Here is a 25,392-nt window from a genome sequence, read left to right on the forward strand (position 1 = left end):
GCCATAACTCTTACTTTCCCATCAACACAGACATATAAGGTTTTTTGCAGGCCCAACTGTACTTTGTATTGACACTTTTTTTTACTCAATTAAATGTGGCAAAAAAATAAATGTATTCATATTTGTGAAGTAACAGTTAAAAAAAAAAAAAAAAGTATCCAATCTTGTGAATTTAGCAGGTTTGGGTTGTTTTTTCACAGTAAACTTTACAGTAAAACTGGCATGTTCTCTTTATTCTGTCAGTACGCTTACGATACCCAATTCATATAGCTTTTATTTTCTTACTACTTTTACAAAATGTCAACTTTAAAATCACTCTTATGGCTGTAACTTTATTTTTCTCTATGGAGCTGTGTGGGGGCTCATTTATTGCACCATGATCTGTAATTATTTGTACCTTACTTTTTATTTAAAGGGGTACTCCAGTGGAAAACTTTTTTTTTTTTTTTTTTAAATCAACTGGTGCCAAAAAGTTAACAGATTTATAAATTACTTATATTAAAAATTATTTTCTTTTTGGAACACAGAGCTCTCTGCTGAATCACGAGCCCAGTGCTCTCTGCTGACATCTCTGTCCATTTTAAGAACTGTCCAGAGCAGTAGAAAATTCTCATAGCAAACATATGCTTCTCTGGACAGTTCCTAAAATGGACAGAGATGTCAGCAGAGAGCACTGTGGTCATGATGTCAGCAGAGAGCTCTGTGTTCCAAAAAGAAAAGAATTTCCTCTGTAGTATTCAGCAACTAATAAGTACTGGAAGGATTAATATTTTTTTAATAGATGTAATTTACAAATCTGTTTCACTATGTGGCACCAGTTGATTATAAAAAAAAAAAAGAAAAAAAAAGAGGTTTCTACCGGAGTACCCCTTTAACTACTTCTGGGATGTGACAAAAACACAGCAACTTTGTTGTTTGTTGTTTAATGCAGGATCGATATATTATTTGTATTATATGGTTATTTTCATTTGAAAAAAACTTTTGACATGTTGACTTCTGCAGCAAGCACTTTACTCCCCGGCTGTAAATTTACTGCATTAGTCAATGTAGTGTAGGATGGAGTGGGCAGTTCATCGGCTTATTACACGCAATCGCAGTGGGCCACAGGACTGAAACCCGGTGTGATCTAAACTTCTGAAGTGTCTGGATGAGATGTCAAAAACAACCTTGATGCTTACCTAGCCCCAGGCCCGAATGTCTTTGATAGATCCTGTTCTCCTCTATGTGGTACCGATGTCCCTCTTTAGAGACCAGCAGCTTGCATTAGGACCTTCACACAGAGCCAATCACTGTCAACATTGTTATCCTGTCTCATACAGTGATTGGCCGAGCTGGAAGGTCCTGCAACCAGCAGCTTGCGTTTGGACCTTCACACAGAGCCAATCACTGTCCACATTGTTATCCTGTCTCATACAGTGATTGGCCGAGCTGGAAGGTCCTGCAACCAGCAGCTTGTCTCTAAAGAATAAAACACTCAAGACACTGGGACCGCTGGGAGAAGAACAGGATCTGTGGCAGACCTATGAAGGACTGGGCTAGGTAAGCATTTTTTCCCCCAATGTTTCCCTGGCACCATATATAGGGAAACTGACATCAAATGGGGATGGGAGGGATAGACCTGAATTCAGGGGTAGGGTTTAAAATGGGGGACATGAAATGGGGGGATTGGACATGAAATGGGGGGATTGGACATTAAATGATTGTCACTTATGTACTACAACATATCTCTAATAAATTGTCATTTTTTTGGGGATTATCAGGGTGAAATTTACGTTTAAAAAACGTCCACTAGGGGTCACCCTCCTAGTGGCCGGCTGCAGCCTGGCGTGACGTCACGCCTGAAAAAGGACTGATTTTGGCCTGGCAATCAGTCCTTTTTCATTTAGGCTGCTCTCGCTCCCTGCCTGTCAATCAGACAGGCGGGAGCGATTGCATTGGCTCACCAGGTCACCTGGGAGGCCACTTCTCCCGCACATGTCATCGCTGTCCCTGCACGCCCACTACTGGACTCTGCAGTATCTGTAAGTATAACGGAGGAAACGGGGTATGCGGGCGGGTGGGGGGGTTTGTGATGGAGGGAACGGGGTATGGCAGGGGGGGGGGTTGACAGAGGGAACGGGCTAGCGCCGTAGCGCCTCATGGCACTAACTTATAGCTTATCTACACAGGGTGCCTCCAGCTGTTTCACTACTACAACTCCCAGCATGCCCTGACAGCCAATAGATGTCAGGGCAAGCTGGGAGTTGTAGTGGTGAAACAGCTGGAGGCACCCTGTGTAGGTAAACTAAGGGCAGAAGTGTTGTCACCAGCAGGCATCAGTGACGTGGTGCCTGCTGGGGAAGTCTGCCTGGTAGCGAGCACACTACCAGGCAGACAAAAAGTTATTTTTAATATAGTAAAAAGAAAAATTAAAAGCAGGGAGAGGGTTAGGGATAGATTGGCAATGGGCAGGGACAGAAAAAAAATAGGATGGTGGGAGCTACTCTTTAAATAAATGGTGGGAGGGAGGAATTGGATATGAAATGGTGGGGGGGGGGGATTGGACATGAAATGGGGGTGGATTGGACATTAAATAAATGGTGGGGGGGTTGGACATGAAATGGGTGGATAACTTAACCATTTGTTTATTATATCGCAATTTCAAATTTACCTATATAAATTGCAGTATGGCATTTTCTCTAAATCGTGCAGCCCTAATCTACATTGTGCTTTTACCCTGTGTATATTGTTTTGGAGGGTAGAAGGAGTCGGAGACTTCAAATGTGCTGCATTGCTAAACCTGGTTGCCATAAGAATATGGAGGACGGATTGTCAGGGACCGACTGGGGGGACAGGGAGAGTGAGCCCTAAACTGACCCTAAAACCTGCCTACTTGCCCATCCACCCTAACCGGTGGATCGACAACTGGGCACCGATACCTTCCTGCACTTAAGTGAAGTGGCGTAAAAACACATAGTCTGTCACAGACCAGAACATTAACAGATAACTACTAGAAAACCAGATATACCAGACAGAATACACATACTAACAGGTAGAATATAAACTCACAAACAGAACAGCAGAATATAGTGAATTAACAAACAGTTCATAAACCGGATATCAGATAAACGGCAGACCTGATAAAATGAACAAGACGAGGCATGATATGAGTATACAGCAGAATCTAGGAGATGAAGGGGATAAACAGAAAAACTGAGAGCCAAAACACTAAACTCAAATAAAGAAACAAAAAACACTAAACACTAAACTGAACAGGTAACATAGAACACTGTTCACAAACCGGTACAAGTACAAATGACAAATATCAGATCGACCAAACCGGATATAAATATAGGACACTGTTCATACTGGGACACAGAACATACAAACTGGACTCCCCACTCCACTATAGGAGTAGCCATTAATAATAAAGCCAAAAAGGCTACTGGCCAGCGGACACACTCCACTGTGTGGACAAAATTTTCACCCAGTAGGAAACAGAAATATAATACAATATATGAAACACTAGACTAGAACCGGATGAGTCTGAATAGACTCCAGAATACCAAACAGGAATATAACATACAGAACACAGGGTACAAGCAAGACTCAGACACAGTGTGAAAACCGAAAGAGCAGAACAAACATAATCCTAAAACCAACTAATGTAACACAGACTAAAATACAAGGAGCATGCTATATAACCATGGCTAAAAACCCAGATAAAATGACAAGATAAATACAATGTAAATGCTCAAGCAGATATAGTCAAAATACAGCACAAACAGACATAGTAGTATTGCACTCAATAACCAGCACCAGAATGCAGGAGAACTCTGGTTAAATAACCACACCCAAGTTTTCATTCGCTCAGAGCATTAACTATTCCCTATCCAGGTAGAATAGCAAACTGCTCTGAACAAACTAGTGTGTGAATACACACCTAAACATAAAAATACAAAAATAAATAAATGGACATTACATGGATATTCTAACATTCCAAGGAATCTGGTCTAAATCAAGATGGAATATAGCTTGGAAGCCCTGTTGTGGAAAGGAGTCATATCATCAAACGAATGGGTACATTCCAAGTCCAGCATGGAGGGGTATTTGTGGACCTTCTTGATGACATGCCATGGATTTCATGTGAAAGTCTGGCTGGTGTGAGATACCAAGGCATCTGTATTTTTTTTTTTTAATAGCTCCAAATAATTATTACATTTAGACATGTTCAGAGGCCACTACAGAGCCAACATCCACTGTGATATGGAATAGGAAGTCTCCAATACCTTCTCCCATTTAACCACGAGTGTCATTTTTATAAGTAACTATTCCAAGAGTCAACTTCATGCAGGCAGCCAAAATGCCTTTACTAGGACTCTTCCAAATAAACATTGTATTTGCGTAAACCAGATACATGGTCTTTCAAAGCACAAAACTTATCTGTAGAAAGAACATGTCTAATCTGTGAGTGTTGGAAAAACTGAACAAGTAAAACAACTAAAGTAGTTATTACTGAGAATTGCTTAATAACACCTTTGTAAAACAAATCTGCTATAGAAACAATAGAAGACTGTAAACCATAAAGAGGAAATCATAATGGCTGGTGTAGATATTGGGACGGATTCCCTAGGAATATAAAGCAAGTTTTCTTTATACACAAATATTGCCCACACTAGAGTCAGACATAGATGGTAAGGGGGGGGAGAGAAATCCCTGGGTATTCTGCCATAAATAAGGATTTTTCCAACAAGGAATATAATAAATAAGTCTGGTCCAAAATGGCAGCTGTATTGTAAGCTGCTGGATGCGGAACAGCCATCTCACCATCTTTGACAGTACAGAGTAGTAAGAATAGTAGATCTTTCACAATTTGATCAAGGTCTGTAGTGGAGCTAAAATATAGGTATGGAAGTAAGTGGCAAAGGTTCACATTCTTTGGCAGGAGGATCATTTTTACCAGAGACATATAAGGGGCTAGGGGTCCATAATGGTGCAGGGGCTCAAGTGAAAAATGGCACTTCTTAATATTACATATATATAAAAAATAGGTAAGGTAAAAGGGCTAAAGAAGTTTTTACCTTGTAAAATACACTAATTAATCTAAGCAGTGGTAAGGGCATGCTGGGAATGGTTATTCTACTGATCATAACTGCAGAACTAACAAGTGAAGTCTGATGGGACACAGTCAGGCAGAATATACTATAATATCTATGACTCACAAATGACGTCTTCTCTGGAGTCTTTTTTTTTTCTTTGCTCTATATGAAGACAAACATAAAGTAATTATACATAGCTCCATATAGTATTAGGTCACTCATAAAGCCCCATATAGTAGTACGGCCCTCATAAGGTCCCCTCCTACAGTGCCCATATAGTATTAGGCCCCTCATACAGTCTCATATAGTAGTATGGCCCTTATACAGCTCCATATAGTAGAATGGCCCTCATATAGCCCCCTCCTACAGTGCCCATATAGTATTGGGCCTTTCATATAGTAGTAAGGCCCTCATACAGCTCCCATATAGTAGTTAGGCCCCTCATACAGCCCCCTCTATAGTAGAAAGGCCCCCCATACAAACTCTATAAAAGTAGTAAGGGCACTCATATAGCCCCCATATTGTAGAAAGGCAGCCTTACTTCTATGGGGGGTATATAAGGGGCCTAACCAAGGTCCCTCATATAGCCCCGCCCCCCCAATTAAGCATTTATTAACTATTAGGCCACCCACACTGACCATTTTAGTAGTTAGATGGCATGCACCCTAACAGCCTGCATATAGTGGTCCTCTAATTCTACACAGCTCCATATAGTATTTAAAACTAATTATAAATATAGTAATTAAAGTAATTATATGTCAAGTAATTATACACAGTCCATATAGTAGTGAGGCCCCTCATACAGCTCTCCTATAGTAAGTAAGGCCCCTCATACAGCCTGCCCCTATAGTAGTAAGGCGGCCTTTCTACTATAGGGGGGCTGTATGAGGGGCCTTAGTAAGATATCCTTGATCTCAGTCATTAGTGGCAGGTGTCTGCCCACTCCATACACCTCTTCAGTGGGCAGAAACCTGCCACTAATGACTGAGATCAGGGATATCTTACTAAGGCCCCTCATACAGCTCCCCTATAGTAGTAAGGCCGCCTTACCACTATAGGGGGGTTGTATGAGGGGCCTTACTTACTAAAAGGTTAATTTTATTAATAAAATAACATACATACATATTACATGGCACTGTGCATAGTCATCACTCATATCAGTCTCCGTCCCCACTGGGGCTCAAAATCGAAATTCCAAATTAACCTATCAGTATGTTTTTGTGGGATGAAACCCAAAAGTAAACCTATGCAAACATTGGGAGTAAATAATTTCATGCAGATTCCTTGCCCTTGGTTGAATTCTATCCAAAACTCTGGTGCTTCAAGGTAACATGCTAACCATGAACTCTCCATACTGTTCAAGATTTTCCAAGAAAGTTTAACATGTGACGGATGTGGACCCCCTGTGCTACCAAACCAGTTTGGCTGTGGGCTGTGCTCAAGAGTGGAGTCTAACCTGCTCCAGGATTAGGAAGCTTGACCTTTGCTGCTGAAGGGTACAAGGCTGCTTCCCAAGCATGGTCCCGGTGTGGGTAGCAGTTGTCTCAGCAGACCAGGGGGCATTGGTGCATGGGGTTATACTAGCAGTCGGGGTCAAACACAGGAGAGTCAAAATTGTACACAGAGGTCAGGCAGACACAAAGTCAAGAAGAGGCTAGAGGGTCAAGGCAAGCAGAACAGGATCAGGGTGGATAATCTGGGGTCGGTTACAGGGGAGACTGTAGAGAAGGGACCAGACAGAGATTGGAATCCAGAAGACAGGCACAGGTTAATATATATATATATATATATATATATATATATATATATCAGGAAACAAGTCAGCATACCTTCACAATAGGCACTATGAAATCACAAAAACACTCAGGTACCACAAAACAGGTGTAGTTGGCTTTAATAGGTGTTATGGAGCTGTGATTGAAAGGGAACGGATTTAGGGACACATTCTGGCCCATTAAATTCCAGCATGCAAGTGAAAACCCCAAAAGACCGAACAATATTATTAGGATATAACAAAGAAAAACTATACCTATCCGCAATGTCTTGAGCCGTCTATCCATCCAGGAGACATAAGAATATCTTGACAACTGGGTGTTTCATTCCCGCTATCAATAGGGTGTTGAAACACCACATAGTTGTCATTTCAAAGTAGACATCAGGAGAGGCCACAGGTACTCTTTAAATATAAAGCCAAAGTTGGACATTCCCAGTCCTCCCATAAATGCTCAAAATATTGATGGACCTAATGAAAACTACATTAGTCAGTATATTGTTATCGTTGACCTCTATCAGTATTGATCTGTCTCAGAGTTTGACCTAATATTTTATTGGGTTTTTACCTTTTGGATGAAGTTCAAGAGCTGGACAATGGAAAAAAGGAAGTCATTAAAACCATAAAAAAATACTCTAACCACAAAAAGGTTTCCGTATGAATTAAGCCATAAAAAGACATCTATGCAAGTGGAAAAAACAACATTTACTCTAGAAACAACAGGGAAATTGTCCAACACTGGGAGTAAGGAGGGGTTTGCACTTCCCATGGTGTTAGTGATCTGCATAGTTCATGAAAGTCCTGTCAAAATGGAGACTGTTGGCTAGTTTGGCAATTTGCATTACAGAGGGGGTATCCCTGGTCAAAACAAAGTAGGGCTTAAAATCTTCCACAATGTCGCATTCACTGATTGGTAGGTGATAATGGGCTTCAGAGAACTTCCCTCCCGAAACCACAACAGTACCAGCAGTTATTCCTTCACATTGCTACTTATCGGCTGGTCCAGGACTGTTGCACCACAACAATAAGATTCTGCCTACATAACTTGTTGAGTTTTGAACACAACAAATAGAGCAGATGAGCCGTATCCTATAGGGCAGTGGTCTCCAAATTGCAGCCCCTCAGACAGGGCCGGCCTTACAATGGGCCCTGCTGGGACCATTGAACCCAGATGGCACCTTCACATTTATGTGTGTGTGTATGATAGATGTGTGTTTGTGTGCATGATGTGTGTATGATAGATGCAGGGCCGGCCGTACAATGGGCTCCACTGGGTTATTTGTCCTCTTGATATGCAATGGCATAGTACTTTTTCTTTTTTTGATGGTGTAGGGGGGTCACAGTATTTCACTCTTGGACCCAGGCAGCACAATGTCTTGGGCCGGCCCTTCGGCTGTCCGGGCATGCTGGGAATTGTAATTTTTCAACATCTGGAAGGCCACAATTTGGAGATAGGGGATACCTATTTGCTGCTATAGGGGATACCTATTTGGCTTTTTCTTTTGTTATGGATAGACTGCCCTATAGAAGCGCTACTTGGATTTGGTTTATGTGCAATAGGGCTCATGAGACACTTCTACGCAGCATGTCTATAAAGCATGTGCAAAACCCTTTCAAAACTGCTGAGAACTCTCTTCAGGATGATGGGATTATTGATTCAAATAAAAGCAACCCGACAGAACACAATAAGCCACAACTGGACGAGCAAAAGTGCATTTTCTGTAAATCACAGGTTAAAATAAGAAGTCCGATCTTTTACGGACAGAGGTACCAAATCATGAGGAGGAAGAGATTGACTCTGGTTACCATATAGTGCTACCGACGGGCAATTCGCATTAAGTTATGGTGTTCAAAGCATTGTTTTCAAAGCCTGGCTGCTGATAATTATTGTAACAGGCATGAAGTGGGAGACGCATGCCTCCGTCTCACACTGCCACTTTTAATATTCCACCCGCAAGTCTGGCGGGGGTCTTATCATTCCCCATCACAGACAGATTGGTTTAGCTCTGCCAGACTTTTCGAGCCCTCACCCAGGTCAGCGCTGTCACTCCCAAGGCACATCGGAGGCTGACCTTTCAAATAGATGGAGAAATAATTACAAGGCTGTCATTAAAAAGGCAGAGGGATTTTTAGGCCTAACATCTTCCTGGAAAGGGCGACTAATCCCCCCCCCCCCTTCATTTTGTTTGGTTTGACAGGCGGAATGTAAGTCTTGAATTGCCAAGTGGTAAGTTGTGTCATGCAGGCCAGTGATGGCGCATGCAATCAGGACACATTGATCACGGTACAAGCGCAGAAGCAGCGGGCACTCACAAGGCCATTATTCCTGGCAGAATGCTACGGCAGGAGGACAATTAGCACAATTATTGCCTGTAGATGAAAATAAATAAACTGTAACCTCCCTCCTTCCCTCCTCATCCAGATGGATATTTCTCCTCATACGCAGTAGCACTGAGACAGCTGAGATATGCAAGACCACTGCCAACTTACTTCACTAATTCTCTTCTTTATACAGAAATGGGATTGGCACAGGCTGCGCCGAGAGGGAGGCTATTCTGTGTCCTTAAATGTCCCCAACGTCTATTAGAAGTCCTTGTTCAGCACTTCGCTCCCATAGCAAACATAATCTATCATCCTGCTAACTAAATGACTGTATATAAGACACAGGTATCTAAATAGTTAATGAATGCATTTTTATGTAATGTGATGGCATCTGCATCAGGATTCCATTAAATAGCTGCTGCATTTTCCCTTCTCCATGCCCAGTGAATATTCTGGTTGGCTAAAAAGCCACCAGATGTCTAAGGACAATCATAAACTCCATAAAGCTCTAAGGCCGGGTTCCCACTTACGAAGCTCCAGATGAAAAAATTCCGTCTGGAGCTTCCAAGCGTGCTTGGCGCTGAAGACCATGTGGACATTGCCGTCCCCATAGACAGCAATGTCCACGAAACAGATTCCGCCTGAAGAACGAACAAGATCATTCTTTTGGCGGCAGAATATCAGTTTCGAAATTTCATCCGCTAATATTCCGTAGTGTGCACTGTCTAGAGGAATCCCCTTTTTCAGCAATGGGATTCTGTTGCACCAGAATTTCCAGCCAGAACTTTAAAACTGAATTCCACTTGGAAATTCTGTAGTTTCAACTCGGCCTAACTCCTCCAAAAATCTGAGGGCAATGCAAGCTGGGGTACAAACTGGATAGAAGAATAGTGTGGGATGGTACAACCTGACAAGGACTTTGGCCAAACACTTCTCACAAACTACAGTAATACACTAAGGCCCACAGTGATATAGACTAGCCTTTCATAAACCCCCATAAAAATAATAAATAAAAATTTACTTATTTAATTTAAAAAAATGTTGGCGTATATAGTCCAGCAAATACTATGAGAGGAAAATGTAGAGGTTCGTGTGTATTCCTTAGGCTGCTGGTGCTGGAGTTTACCCAGTTAAACTTTTAAGACTCATAAGTGGGTAGGGGTTAATTCACATTAGGTGCAGTTTTCTTATTCAATGTTTGTTTTATAGAGAAATATTGCCATGAGGGTGAAAACTATTTGACATATATTCCCAATTGAGGTGTTTTATGAAGATCTGAAGTGTTCAGGCTGTGTTCACATGTTGAATTTTTACTAGATTTTTCCCACTTTTTTCTGCGTTATGGCTGTGTTTTTTATGCGATTTTCCAAAATCATGGTACAAAAAGCATGTTTTTACTGCGATTTGCACAATTGCGGTAAAGTCACGGCAATACTCAGGTGAGCATTTCATTATTGTATACAATTGTTATGGCCCAAACGCATCTTCCGTGTATTGATGTGTGAATTATGAAATACAAGGCATCTTTTTTCATTGGACTTGCCTTTGTCCTATGAGTACTGCCCAAGAACACCAGAGTACCACTCACACACTTTAATCCTGTTCCTGCTCTAATAGGAAGAATGGTCTAAGCCAGAAGGAAGAAAAGCTGTACAAGTGCTTATCTGCCATCAATGGACTCCTTGTGGGCTTCCAGCTGGAGTCAGTGCTGTGTGGCTTACAAGTCACAGAATTTTTTGCCTGCAATAGAAAATTATAATAAAGCAAACTGTGAGTAAAAGACCATTCACCACAGTGAGCCAAGCTGTGAAGACCCTCCTCTATAGAGTTTATATAACGAGACTGGATTCATACCCCCCAGCAACACATATAGCATAAGTAGAGACTTTCCTACAGGACTTCTGCTGCTAAAGCAACTAAAGGGAATGGGTCCTCATGGGGACATACAATCTTATTTGCAATAATATCAAATCAGCAATAGTGTTTCTGGATGTAAACAGAGTTGAACGCATATCAAGAAATGACTGTAAATACAATGGCCGGCATTTATCATTGTAGGTGTAAGTGAAGCATTTATTATTGTAGGTGTAAGTGAAGCATTTATCATTGTAGGTGTAAGTGAAGCATTTTTCTACACCTTTTTTTTTGTGTGCTGGTAATGTGTAGGAGCAACAAATCTATTAAATGGTCCCAGAGCATTTGATACATTTTGTGCAGGTCACATTTTCTGAAAATTCTCTCTTCACATACACCAAAAAGCTAAGCTAAGTCTGGGCTGGTGTCGTTTTAGAGACTTTTCAGTAGCTTTGCGCCTTTTTCACCTTTTCACAAAAAGGAGCAGTTCATAAAACCCGTCCATATCATGTGTTTTTCCAAAATCAGCAGAAATGTGTAAACCAAAAGGCACAAAAAAGGCGCAAATAAACCCTGCTTGCGCCTTTTTTGCGCCTTTTGTAGACACAAAAAACAGTCTTAAGACAATGCTAAATGTCGGCCAATGTACCTTCACCTCATTCTGAATATGCACACTATAATAATTTGCAATTCTGCTCTGGACCACCAGAGGACGCACACATCCAGGTTTCCTGAGATCAGATAACATCAAGGACACTCAGATTACAGTAACATGGACTTATGCAGAATCATATCACCTAATATTCGCAGGGTGTATAGAAGGAGTGAAGAATTTAACGAAACCTTAGTCTCCCCCCCCCCCCCCATAGGGTTCTCTGTAAGGAGAGATATTCCTGGCTCCCATTCCTGCCATAACGAATGGATCCTAATCCAGAACGGATAAGTACATTTTCTTGCATGTGACTGAGAACCCCTTCCTTTCTCTGCGGCCATGGTTCTCGGGTCTGATGACTGAAATGTTAAAGACTCTCATTTGTTTTACACAATTACCCTTTCTTCCTCTCAGGGCATCTGCCAAGGTTCCGCGCACACTAAATACAGGCAGAATCCAGTTTACCCTGGAGGGCTCCTCCTTCCAAAATAAGAACAAAAAAAGTCTAATAAAAATAGAAGAAACAACGCGGCTTTTAATTAGAGAAATAACGAGGCTGTCGGAGTGATTAAGTGACATCATAATCATCTATCATCTGTGGGAAGCGGAGAAGTATTGAGAATCAATGAGAGGGCGATGTCACCATTATCACTGACAGACATTATTAAGTATGCAGAACGCTCGCAGGCTGGAGGGCTAGATCACTGGCATACACTGGGCTGACACACTAGTACGGAATATTGCTGAATAAAGCTACACTACTACTGATTAAAATAGAGGCGTGACTTCAAGTGCTTGGGCCCCAGTGTATAATGTGCAACGGGGCCCTGAATTACCATGTGCCATTGATTACATTGGTGTCTAATGTTCTCATTTAGGCTTGCTATCTGTGCACTAGGGATGCAGCTGACGATTTACTTTACTTTATCAATTAGATGGCCGATTAATTGGATAGAGGGGGGGAAAACGGAATTAGGGGAGCAGGAAAGAGTTAACGGCAGGACGGGAGGAAGTGGGTACCACATCGTGAAGAGTTAACAGAGGGATAAGAGAGGGGACATCACCTTAAGGATTAACAGAGGGTAAGAGCTTGGGCTGAAACAAATACCGTATTTTTCGCCATATAAGACGCTCCGCCATATAAGACGCAGCCAATTTTAAAGGAGGAAAATCCTCGTCGCTCCGGAACGTCTTTGCTGCCCAGGATCCTCGCTCTCCGACATGTTGCTACGCACGCCGCTCCTATTGGATGACGAGACGTCGTGCGCGACAACGTGATGACGACGACGGAGAGCGCCGGCCATGCGGGGGATCCCGGCACGGAGCAGTCATTCGCCGATCAGACACCGAAGAGGCAGGTAAGGTCCCTCCCTCCCGGTGTCCTGTAAGCTGTTCAGGAAGCCGCGATTTCACCGCGGCAGTCCCGAACAGCCCGACTGAGCAGCCGGGTTAGTTTCACTTTCGCTTCAGACGCTGCGGTCAGCTTTGATCGCCGCGTCTGAAGGGTTAACCCCTTAAGGACTCAGCCCATTTTGGCCTTAAGGACTCAGACAATTTAATTTTTACGTTTTCATTTTTTCCACCTCGCCTTCTAAAAATCATAACTCTTTTATATTTTCATCCACAGACTAGTATGAGGGCTTGTTTTTTGCGTGACCAGTTGTCCTTTGTAATGACATCACTCATTATACCATAAAATGTATGGCGCAACCAAAAAACACTATTTTTGTGGGGAAATTAAAACGAAAAATGCAATTTTGCTAATTTTGGAAGGTTTTGTTTTCACGCCGTACAATTTATGGAAAAAATTACATGTGTTCTTTATTCTTAGGGTCAATACGATTAAAATGATACCCATTATTATATACTTTTATATTATTGTTGCGCTTAAAAAAAACCACAAACTTTTTAACCAAATTAGTACGTTTATAATCCCTTTATTTTGATGACCTCTAACTTTTTTATTTTTCCGTATAAGCGGCGGTATGGGGGCTCATTTTTTGCGCCATGATCTGTACTTTTTTTTGATACCACATTTGCATATAAAAAACTTTTAATACACTTTTTATAATTTTTTTTTTATAAAATGTATTAAAAAAGTAGGAATTTTGGACTTTTTTTTTTTTTTTTCGTTCACGCCGTTCACCGTACGGGATCATTAACATTTTATTTTAATAGTTCGGACATTTACGCACGCGGCGATACCAAATATGTCTATAAAAAATGTTTTTTTACGCTTTTTGGGGGTAAAATAGGAAAAAACAGACGTTTTACTTTTTTATTGGGGGAGGGGATTTTTCACTTTTTTTTTACTTTTACTTTTATATTTTTTTACATTTTTTTTTACACTTGAATAGTCCCCATAGGGGACTATTCATAGCAATACCATGATTGCTAATACTGATCTGTTCTATGTATAGGACATAGAACAGATCAGTATTATCGGTCATCTCCTGCTCTGGTCTGCTCGATCACAGACCAGAGCAGGAGACGCCGGGAGCCGCACGGAGGAAGGTGAGGGGACCTCCGTGCGGCGTTAAGAATGATCGGATCCCCGCAGCAGCGCTGCGGGCGATCCGATCGTTCATTTAAATCGCGAACTCCCGCAGATGCCGGGATCTGTATTGATCCCGGCACCTGAGGGGTTAATGGCGGACGCCCGCGAGATCGCGGGCGTCGGCCATTGCCAGCGGGTCCCTGGCTGCGATCAGCAGCCGAGATCAGCCGCGCATGACACGGGCATCGCTCCGATGCCCGCGGTTATGCTTAGGACGTAAATGTACGTCCTGGTGCGTTAAGTACCACCTCACCAGGACGTACATTTACGTCCTGCGTCCTTAAGGGGTTAATACAGGGCATCACTGCGATCGGTGATACCCTGACAGGGTTTTAATGTGTATTTGCCGTATAAGACACACCAACTTTCCCCTCCCCAGTTTTGGGGAAGAAAAAGTGCGTCTTATACGGTGAAAAATACGGTCATCGGTTAATTGGTAACTAATCAATTATGAAAATAATCAATAGTTGCAGCCCTATTATACACGTCATATTGCTACAAATCCTTACCGTAACACACACATTAAGGGAAGGGTCAGAAGTAGCGCATCCGCTGTGTATTTGATGCTGCGGATGCGCTACTGCTCGTCCCTACAGTGTGCCTCCAGCTGTTCCCCCTGTGTCTCCTGCTTTCAGCAGCAAACCGCCGCTACGAACAGACACAGAGGGAGCTGCAATTTGCGCGTGCGCAGTGTACTGCAGGAGGAGTGACCAAGACATCTGGAGAGCTGCGCATTGTGCACGACTCACACCTCCCTGTGTGTCTGTCCAAAAAGACAATGTTGGGGCCATACATCCCCTGAAGCTCCTTTTCATCTTGGCATTTGATTGGCTGAGTGAGCAGGTCCTGCACCGAGTGCTCGTCTCAAAAGCAAGGAGAAGACCCCTGTCAGAGACCAGGTGGAGACAAGGAGCTGCAAGGGACCGGGTGTAGCCAAGAAAGTTTTTTATTTTTTTGTTTTGTTTTGTTTGTTTTATTGTCTTTTTATTTTATTTTTTTAAACCACCAAAATACGCCTTTTCTTTTTGTCCTGACGACCATAAATTTTCTTTCCTTTGCTCAAAAGCAGCATCACCAAAATATGTACTCCTGCTTTAAGATGTTAGTGAGATAGTATAATTTTTTAATCACTGTAAATTCTTTCATATAAAGCCAAAGCACATATATTGGTACTGCTGCTATGGACCAAGGGAAGGAGAATTTACCATGAGTTAAAAAATGACACTTTCCCTGTACAAATCATGGATGGGCTGGTATCATACACCCGCTTTGTTGCATAAGCTAAATGCCGCCATTCCCCCTAATTGTTGGAGATGGGGGAAGGATATTGGGACTGTGTGATATATGTTCTGGATTCATCCGTCTATACAGTGGTCCCTCAACATACGATGGTAATCCGTTCCAAATGGTCCATCATTTGTTGAAACCATCGTATGTTGAGGGATCCGTGCAATGTAAAGTATAGGACAGTGGTCTACAACCTGCGGACCTCCAGATGTTGCAAAACTACAACATCCAGCATGCCCGGACAGCCAATGGCTGTCCGGGCATGCTGGGAGTTGTGGTTCTGCAACATCTGGAGGTCCGCAGGTTGAAGACCACTGGTATTGGAGGTTATACTCATGTGTCCCAGCCGCTCCGGACCGTCACCGCTCGTCACCGCTGCCCTGGATGTTGCCTTACATCGCTGTTGCTGCGTCCTCGGGGTGTCCCTGAAACTCCGGCAAGGCCTCTGCTTCCCCGGCATCCTCGCTCTCCGTCGCCACCATCACGTCGTTACGCACGCCGCTCCTATTGGATGACGGGACGGCGTGCGCAGAGCCGTGATGACGATGATGGAGAGCGCCGACGATGCAGGGGATCCCGAAGATGACGCGTCTGAGCCCCGAGGACAGGTAAGTGATCGTCAGCGGACCACACGGGGCACCGTAAACGGCCAACCCATGGCAGCTGAAGCAGTCTGCGCTACCGGATAGCCGTTTATGCGATGGCCGCGACTTACAAAAGCATGGTATGTTGATGCTGCCTTCAGAGGCCATCGTATGTTGAAATGATTGTATGTCGGGGCCATCGTAGGTCGGTGGGGTCACTGTACTGGGTTTCTGAAAAGAGGTTAAAAGCTTACTTCTAGATGTTCTGGAAGTTTCGGTCCCTCTGGATCCCTTAATATACCTCCACAAAGCTTCTCTTACATATTCTGCTACAAAGTCATTGATCGGTAACTTCTGGAAATGTCAGGCCCCTCCCCCAGCCTCTGATTCGCTGGCTCGTATTGGGGAGGTTAGATTACTCAGGTACTTTACAGTGTCTCTAAATAAGGTACCGGTAGATCTGTTTTTTTTTGTTTGGGACCCACTGGACACATATGTGGCACTATCTGAGCATTGGCTGGCTTAAGAGTCTCCCCCACCCCATTGTCTTTTTGGGTGTCCTGTTTGTCTTGTCCTTTTTTATAACTAGGCCCAGGCCCTTGTGATTCCTTTATTTCTAATTTTGATATTTAGACCCCTTTTTCTTCTGCCAATGCCGATGCATGATTGTTCGTACATGAACCCTCATGGTCTTTGCCTTATTTCACTTATTTTTTTTCCCTTTGTTATTGTTTTGATTGTGTTCTTTGATCTTCTGGCCATAACCCACTGCAGAAAATGTCTTTGCACAATCTGTTTTCCTTTAGATAGACAAAGCCCCTTATTCAGAGAGTAAAACTGAAGAGTTGTGACCATTGCACTAACCCACGGCACTTATGGGTCCCCTATGGGTACAGCCGACTATCAACTCTGCCTCAGGTTGGACCATAATGTGCCCTTCTCCGTTACACTATAATGCAGTGTTGCTCTATAAATGACCACATGTGTTTGTTTTCTCTTATTAAAGCTATGGCTCTGCAGGTAAATTAGGGTACATGGGGGTTCAGGATGCCAAGCGCTGTAATATAGTCCTGCTACATTTTTTCTCCTCCATGCCATGTCCCTTACTGAAGCAACGTCTCTGTAAATTAGGGTAGCAGCGGTAAAGGTTGCACCACGGGAAGAAGCACTACACTGCCGCTACTGGGGGGGGAGTGTGGAGACCCCAGAAGAAAACAAAGAATACATAGAGGGACCTGTGTGACAGAGCTGAGGGAACACAGATTGTTCACACAGTCATGGCTAGGTTGCACAGCATAGCCCAGCAATGCCCTCTAGGTGCCACAAAAACACTTAGGGAATTATTGGGGAAATGTTTGGGGAGTTGTATTGCCTAAGAGGCCTGACTATTCTCCTGGGGGTCTCACTTTTATACCAGGAGCAAATATGATAATGTTCCTGTATAAGCAATTCCCTCCTGTGTACAAGGACTGCTTAAGAAACACTCTGCTTAGGAGCCTTAAAGGGGTACTCCACTGGCCAGCGTTCGGAAGTAAATGTTTTGAATGCGGTTTTTCACGCTGCCGGGGTCGGCCTTGCCCCTCATGACATCACTGCCATGCCCCCTCAATGCAAGTCTATGGGAGGGGGCGTGACGGCCGTCACGCCCCCTCCCATAGACTTGCATTGAGGGGGCATGGCCGTGATGTCAGGAGGGGCAAGGCCGACCCCGGCAGCGTGAAAAACCGCATTCGAAACATTTACTTCCGAACGCTGGCCAAAGGAGTACCCCTTTAAAACCTTCCGCAGCTATCTAAAGTGTATGGCCAGCCTAACAATAGTATTAATTAACATAAAGGTCAAGATCTACAGGATAAACATTGGGGAAAGAAAGAGGCCAGACTGAAGTGTGTAACATGGCGCGCCATCACCCTTGAGCTGATGGACTGGTGTCAGTACACAAGGACATTAATCTTGCCATCACAGCTTTACTGGGTCAGCAGCCCTGAGGAAGCTGGAAGAAAGATAAGCTACATTATGATGACAAGCAGCAGTTTCCTAGCCAGGTGACATCTACCAAGAGCCGGGCTCTCAGCGTGTCCTACAAAGGACACTGAGCAGGAGCTGCCATGCAGAACCAAGCTGAGCAGTACTGTACGTCTCTAAATTCAATCTCAAGTCTTAAAGGTATACGCGGAAAAACCACCACGATGTAGGAAACTGTGACAAAACCTATAAATGACAGTGAAACCTCTTCAAAGACCACTTCTTCAAGAAGACCAAACCCTAACCCAGAACAGATTTCATGTAACTAATTTTCAATTTCACTATTTATTATGTATTCTTTGGAATACACCACTTTTTTTGTGTAATTTCTTGTGGCCACCACTTTTTTGGTGTAATTTTGGGTATGTTGTTAGAGGAATCTCCTAAACATGTACATCATGAAAGCCCTCGCATCGATCTCCAGTCTTCAAATGTACAGAACCAGAAATACTCTGTCTATGCTTGGATGCGTCTGTGCAGAAACAATAAGGGATATTGAATTATATAAGATCTATTAGAATAAAATATATTTCAAGATATGGTTTTGTTCATTACATATTTAAGTAAAGTATCGTGAGCGTTCCCATCCATCAAGTGTGGACAGACCCACAACTGGTGGTGCTTCCTCCAGGGGCCCCTGAACTAGAGTGTGCCTTCTTTTGTGTCTATTTTCTCTATGGCTGATCGGCCGTGTATTTGGCAAAGGTAAGACGTCAAGCCATCTTGCATCCTGTGCCTAGCGTAGTGAGGGGCCCCATTTTCTTTCCCCTTCTAAACTTAAAAGGAATACTGTAGTGGAATATAACTTTGGATAGGAGATAAGATAGATCGCATGGAGTCCGACCGCTGGGTCCCCCCCGCGATCTCCTGTACAGGGTGGCCGACATGCCCCCTCCATGTATCCCATAGAGATACATGGAAGAGGCGTTTCTGCCGCGGCTTCATGCTGGAGATGGCACGGCGCTTCCTGCGGACTGCCGTGGCCCTGTACAGGAGATTACCGGGGGGGGTCCTTCGAATAGGGGGTAAGTTATATTCCACTACAGCACTCCTTTAAATCAATGCCAATGCCAGACACACTTATCCTACCCTATCAGCCTACAGCTTCTTGCTGCGGGCATCTTCATCACCCACAATACATCATATACTAGAAAGGAAAGTAACCACTCAAAAGTACAACTGGTCCTGCAAAAACACATACGACCCTATCAACAGAAGAAAAGAATAATAGCTTTTAGAAGGAGAAAAGGAGCCACAAGGGCCTTAGATGATAAGTGCACCATGAACGTAATTCATTTGCCAGGGTTCGGTAGGAGGGTTCTGTGCCAGCTGTGCCATGATGTAACACAACGTGAAAGGGTGCAGCCACAGCGCAGCTTGCAGAAAGCCTGGCATTCGATTTCCCGGGCTTCTGTAAGCGAACTATGTTGTTAAAGTACGCAACCGCAACATGCAAGACGGAAACCTGGTAAATCAAATACCAGGCTTTCACTTCCGTTCCACTGTGTTGCGGTCTTGATGCTCTTAAAGGGGTACTTAAAGGGGTACTCCGCTGCTCAGCGTTAGAAACAAACTGTTCCTAACGCTGGAGCCGGCGCCGGCGCCGGGAGCTCGTGATGTCATAGCCCCGCCCCCCATGGGGGGCGGGGCTATGACATCACGAGCTCCCGGCGCTGGCTCCAGCGTTCGGAATAGTTTGTTCCAAACGTTGAGCAGCGGAGTACCCCTTTAAAGGAAAACTGTCAGCAAGTTCACCCACACTAAACCCAATACACTGGGTTATAGTGTGGGTGAACAGGAGTTCATACAGGGGTCACTTACTTTTTTTGGTCCATCAGCCGCCGAGTTAGGCCCCTGTAAAGCTCCTTTCTTCAGTGTATGATTAGCGCTTTCAAGGCGGGACCCCCGCCGGCCATCTGCTTCGGCCTCCCGCACTGAAGTTTCTACGCCCGCCCCCATTGTTTGAATATTCATTATCTTCAACTCCACATCCTAGTGACGTGGAGTGACATATCCCCTGAGCGCAGCGCTCTGTTTGCAGAGCGCATGCGCATGATGCCGTGTGTACGTCGATACTGAGGCCTCGCTACTCCCGACTTCCAGGTGTAGCGAGGGACCGGCACATGCGCAGTGGCACTGCGCAGAGTGAGAGCAGTACGCAGAGGTCTCACGTCATCAGGACGTGAGAGCTGGGTAAAAATTTTATGCGCATGCGCTCTACAAACAGCTCTGCGCTCAGGGGATATGTGACTCCAAGTCACTAGGACGTGGAGTTGAAAATAATGAATATTCAACCAACGGGGGGCGGGCGTAGATAATCCTGTCTTGAAAGCGCTAATCATACACTGAAGAAAGGGACTTTACAGGGGCATAACTCGACGGCTGATGGACCAAAAAAAGTAAGTGACCCCTGTATGAACTCCAGGGTATTGGGTTTAGTGTGGGTGAACTTGCTGACTGTTTTCCTTTAATATCAAAAAAATTTAGGCTGTGCTTGGCCGAAAATATATTGCCCCACCCACTTTAAAAAGGATTTTATTACACATACTAGGCAGATTACTTGAAAAATGCTCTGCAGCTGACCTAAAGCACTGCGCCGTTCCCATGCTGGGAGTTGTAGTTCGCTTTTAACTAACTAGCTCTGCGGGCTGGGTGGTGACAGAAGGGGACGGGGCAGAGCTGTCACCTGAGCAGGTGTCCGGTCCCACTGCTTGCGGTTTATCCCTAATAATAAATATGTATATATAAACAACAAACAATAGCAGCAAGAAAACCACACTATCATGCTAAAGAGGGTGCAGTCTGTGAGGGACTGGGTCCAATGTCCCAATATGGGTCCAAAGCAACCAGACCCTCCTCACATAACAATGCTTCTCACTTTTTCCCCAGTCCCCATCCTCATATAACAGTACTCCACTTTCTCCCCAGCAGCCCCCCCCCACTCATAACAGTACTCCACTTACTCCCCAGCCCCCCTCCTCACATAACAGTATTCCACTTTCTCCCCAGCAGCCCCCCCCCACTCATAACAGTACTCCACTTACTCCCCAGCCCCCCCCCACTCATTACAGTACTCCACTTTCTCCCCAGCAGCCCCCCCCCCACTCATAACAGTACTCCACTTACTCCCCAGCCCCCCTCCTCACATAACAGTACTCCACTTACTCCCCCGCAGCCCCCCTTCTCACATAACAGTACTCCACTTACTCCCCAGCCCCCCTCCTCACATAACAGTACTCCACTTACTCCCCCGCAGCCCCCCTTCTCACATAACAGTACTCCACTTACTGCCCAGCAGCCCCCTCCTCACATAACAGTACTCCACTTACTCCCCCGCAGCCCCCCTTCTCACATAACACTACTCCACTTACTGCCCAGCAGCCCCCTTCTCACATAACACTGCTCCACTTACTCCCCAGCCCCCCCTCCTCACATAACAGTACTCCACTTACTCCCCAGCAGCCCCCCTTCTCGCATAACAGTACTCCACTTACTCCCCAGCAGCCCCCCTTCTCATATAACAGTACTCCACTTACTCTCCAGCAGCCCCCCCCTTCTCACATAACAGTACTCCACATACTCCCCAGCCCCCCTCCTCACATAACACTACTCCACTTACTCCCCAACCCCCCCCCCCTCCTCACATAACAGGACTCCATTTACTCCCCAGCAGCCCCCCCTTCTCGCATAACAGTACTCCACTTACTCCCCAGCAGCCCCCCCCCTTCTCACATAACAGTACTCCACTTACTCCCCAGCCCCCTCCTCACATAACACTACTCCACTTACTGCCCAGCAGCCCCCTCCTCACATAACACTACTCCACTTACTGCCCAGCAGCCCCCTCCTCACATAACACTACTCCACTTACTCCCCAGCCCCCCCCCCCCCATCTCACATAACAGTACTCCACTTACTCCCCAGCAGCCCCCCCCCCTTCTCACATAACAGTACTTCACTTACTCTCCAGCAGCCCCCCCCCTTCTCACATAACAGTACTCCACTTACTCCCCAGCCCCCCTCCTCACATAACAGTATTCCACTTACTCCCCAGCCCCCCTCCTCATATAACAGTACTCCACTTACTCCCCAGCCCCCCTCCTCACATAACAGTACTCCACTTACTCCCCAGCCCCCCTCCTCACATAACAGTATTCCACTTTCTCCCCAGCAGCCCCCCCCCACTCATAACAGTACTCCACTTACTCCCCAGCCCCCCCCCCACTCATTACAGTACTCCACTTTCTCCCCAGCAGCCCCCCCCCCACTCATAATAGTACTCCACTTACTCCCCAGCCCCCCTCCTCACATAACAGTACTCCACTTACTCCCCAGCAGCCCCCCTTCTCACATAACAGTACTCCACTTACTGCCCAGCAGCCCCCTTCTCACATAACACTGCTCCACTTACTCCCCAGCCCCCCCTCCTCACATAACAGTACTCCACTTACTCCCCAGCAGCCCCCCTTCTCGCATAACAGTACTCCACTTACTCCCCAGCAGCCCCCCTTCTCATATAACAGTACTCCACTTACTCTCCAGCAGCCCCCCCCCCTTCTCACATAACAGTACTCCACTTACTCCCCAGCCCCCCTTCTCACATAACACTACTCCACTTACTCCCCAACCCCCCCCCCCTCCTCACATAACAGGACTCCATTTACTCCCCAGCAGCCCCCCTTCTCGCATAACAGTACTCCACTTACTCCCCAGCAGCCCCCCCCCTTCTCACATAACAGTACTCCACTTACTCCCCAGCCCCCCTCCTCACATAACACTACTCCACTTACTGCCCAGCAGCCCCCTCCTCACATAACACTACTCCACTTACTGCCCAGCAGCCCCCTCCTCACATAACACTACTCCACTTACTCCCCAGCCCCCCCCCCATCTCACATAACAGTACTCTACTTACTCTCCAGCAGCCCCCCCCCCTTCTCACATAACAGTACTTCACTTACTCTCCAGCAGCCCCCCCCCTTCTCACATAACAGTACTCCACTTACTCCCCAGCCCCCCTCTTCACATAACAGTATTCCACTTACTCCCCAGCCCCCCTCCTCATATAACAGTACTCCACTTACTCCCCAGCCCCCCTCCTCACATAACAGTACTCCACTTACTCCCCAGCAGCCCCCCCTTCTCACATAACAGTACTTCACTTACTCTCCAGCAGCCCACCCTCCTCTCATAACAGTACTCAACTTATTCCCCAGACCCCTCCCCACATAACAGTACTCCACTTACTCCCCAGCCCCCCCTCCTCACATAACAGTACTCCACTGACTCCCCAGCAGCCCACCCTCTTCACATAACAGTACTCCACTTACTCCCCAGCCCCCCCTCCTCACATAACAGTACTCCACTTACTCCCCAGTCCCCCTCCTCACATAACAGTACTCCACTTACTCCCCAGTCCCCCCTCCTCACATAACAGTACTCCACTTACTCCCCAGCCCACCCTCCTCAAATAACAGTACTCCACTTATTCCCCAGGCCCCTCCCTCACATAACAGTACTCCACTTATTCCCCAGGCCCCTCCCTCACATAACAGTACTCCACTTATTCCCCAGGCCCCTCCCTCACATAACAGTACTCCACTTATTCCCCAGGCCCCTCCCTCACATAACAGTACTCCACTTACTCCCCAGTCCCCCTCCTCACATAACAGTACTCCACTTACTCCCCAGCCCCCCCTCCTCACATAACAGTACTCCACTTACTCCCCAGCCCACCCTCCTCACATAACAGTACTCCACTTATTCCCCAGGCCCCTCCCTCACATAACAGTACTCCCCTTACTCCCCAGCCCCCTCCCTCACATAACAGTACTCCCCTTACTCCCCAGCCCCCCTCCTCACATAACAGTACTCCCCTTACTCCCCAGCCCCCTCCCTCACACAGTAATAGCATTAGGTTTCCCTTTCCTCTCTCCCAGTATAAGAGATCTTCCCCCGAGCAGCTCCTGTAACTATGTGACGGCAGGAGGAGGAGGAGTCAGGAGCAGTGAGGAGGCAGAGAGTAGAGGTGAGTGTCCTGTCTGTACAGTATGTAGACTCTGTATGTTACGGACCTCCGCTCACTGTATCAGCCTGTCAGGAGTCTCAGGACCTGTGTGTGATGCTGCGGTGCACATATGTCCTGACGCTCCTGACAGGCTGATTCAGTGACTTGTCCGGACACTACACCGGGCCACAGGGAGCTGGCCTACCGGGAATTTTCTTGATATCCCGGTAGACCAGTCCGGCCCTGGACATCGCATGTGAGTGTGGCCTTTGTGCACAACACTCCCTGCTTGAGAAGCCAGCTAATAAAGCTGGATCAGAACTCTATAGTGGGCACTGATGGAAGCACTGTGGCTATTTTAACCCCTTAAGGACAAAGCCCATTTTATTTTTGCGTTTTTGTTTTTTCCTCCTTGCCTTCTAAAATTCATAACTCTTTTATATTTCCATTCCCAGACCCATATGAGGGCTTGTTTTTTGTGTGACTAGATGTTCTTTGTAATGACATCACTCAGTTTACCCTATAATGTATGGTAAACCCAAAAAATTATTTTTTGTGTAAGGAAATGTAAACAAAAATCATAATTATGCAAATTTTGGGGGGTTTCATTTTTGCGCTGTACACTTTGCGGTAAAAATTACATGTTTTCTTTATTCTCTGGGTCAATACGATTAAAATGATACCCATGGTTACATACATTCCTATTATTGCACTGCTGTTAATAAATCTCAAACTTTTTTTTACAAAACCAGTATGTTTAAAATTGCCCTATTTTGACCAACTCTAACTTTCTTATTTTTCCATATTTAGGGATGTGTGAGGGCTCATTTTTTGTGCCATGATCTGTAGTTATTTTGGTACCAAATATATAGTATAGTTATATATGTATATAGTTTTGTTTTGCATATATGTGACAGTTTTATCACTTTTTATAAAAAAAAAGCTGAAATTTTCGACTTTTTTTTTTTTTTTTTTACCTTTATGCCGTTCACCGTACGGGATAATTCACATTATATATTTATAGTTTGGACATTTACGCACGCGGCGATACCAAATATATTTATTATTTATCTTTTTTAATGATTTTTTGTATTAATATGGGGAAAATGGGTGATTTAAAACTTTATTGGGGAGGGTTTTTTTCCCTTTTTTTCCCCCTTTTTTAAACTTTTTTTTAGATTTTACACTTTTTTAGTCCCCACAGTGGACTATTTATAGCAATCTTCAGATTGCTAATACTGTTTAGTGCTATGCA

General features: G+C 44.9%; 1 protein-coding gene across 2 annotated transcripts in view; it reads right to left on the bottom strand.

The window, feature by feature from the left end:
* SRCIN1 (SRC kinase signaling inhibitor 1) overlaps positions 1-25,392 on the bottom strand; it is a 489,213-nt gene that overhangs the window by 359,220 nt on the left and 104,601 nt on the right. The window contains exon 2 of one of the 2 annotated variants that reach the window (XM_056548575.1): positions 5,202-5,240. The exons of the other annotated variant lie outside the window; for it this stretch is intronic. Coding sequence (XP_056404550.1) covers positions 5,202-5,240 — 39 coding nt within the window. The remainder of the gene's footprint in view (positions 1-5,201; positions 5,241-25,392) is intronic. 2 annotated transcript variants of the gene reach the window in all.

The sequence above is a fragment of the Hyla sarda genome, chromosome 12 (genome assembly GCF_029499605.1).
Source record: "Hyla sarda isolate aHylSar1 chromosome 12, aHylSar1.hap1, whole genome shotgun sequence".
NCBI lineage: Eukaryota > Metazoa > Chordata > Amphibia > Anura > Hylidae > Hyla > Hyla sarda.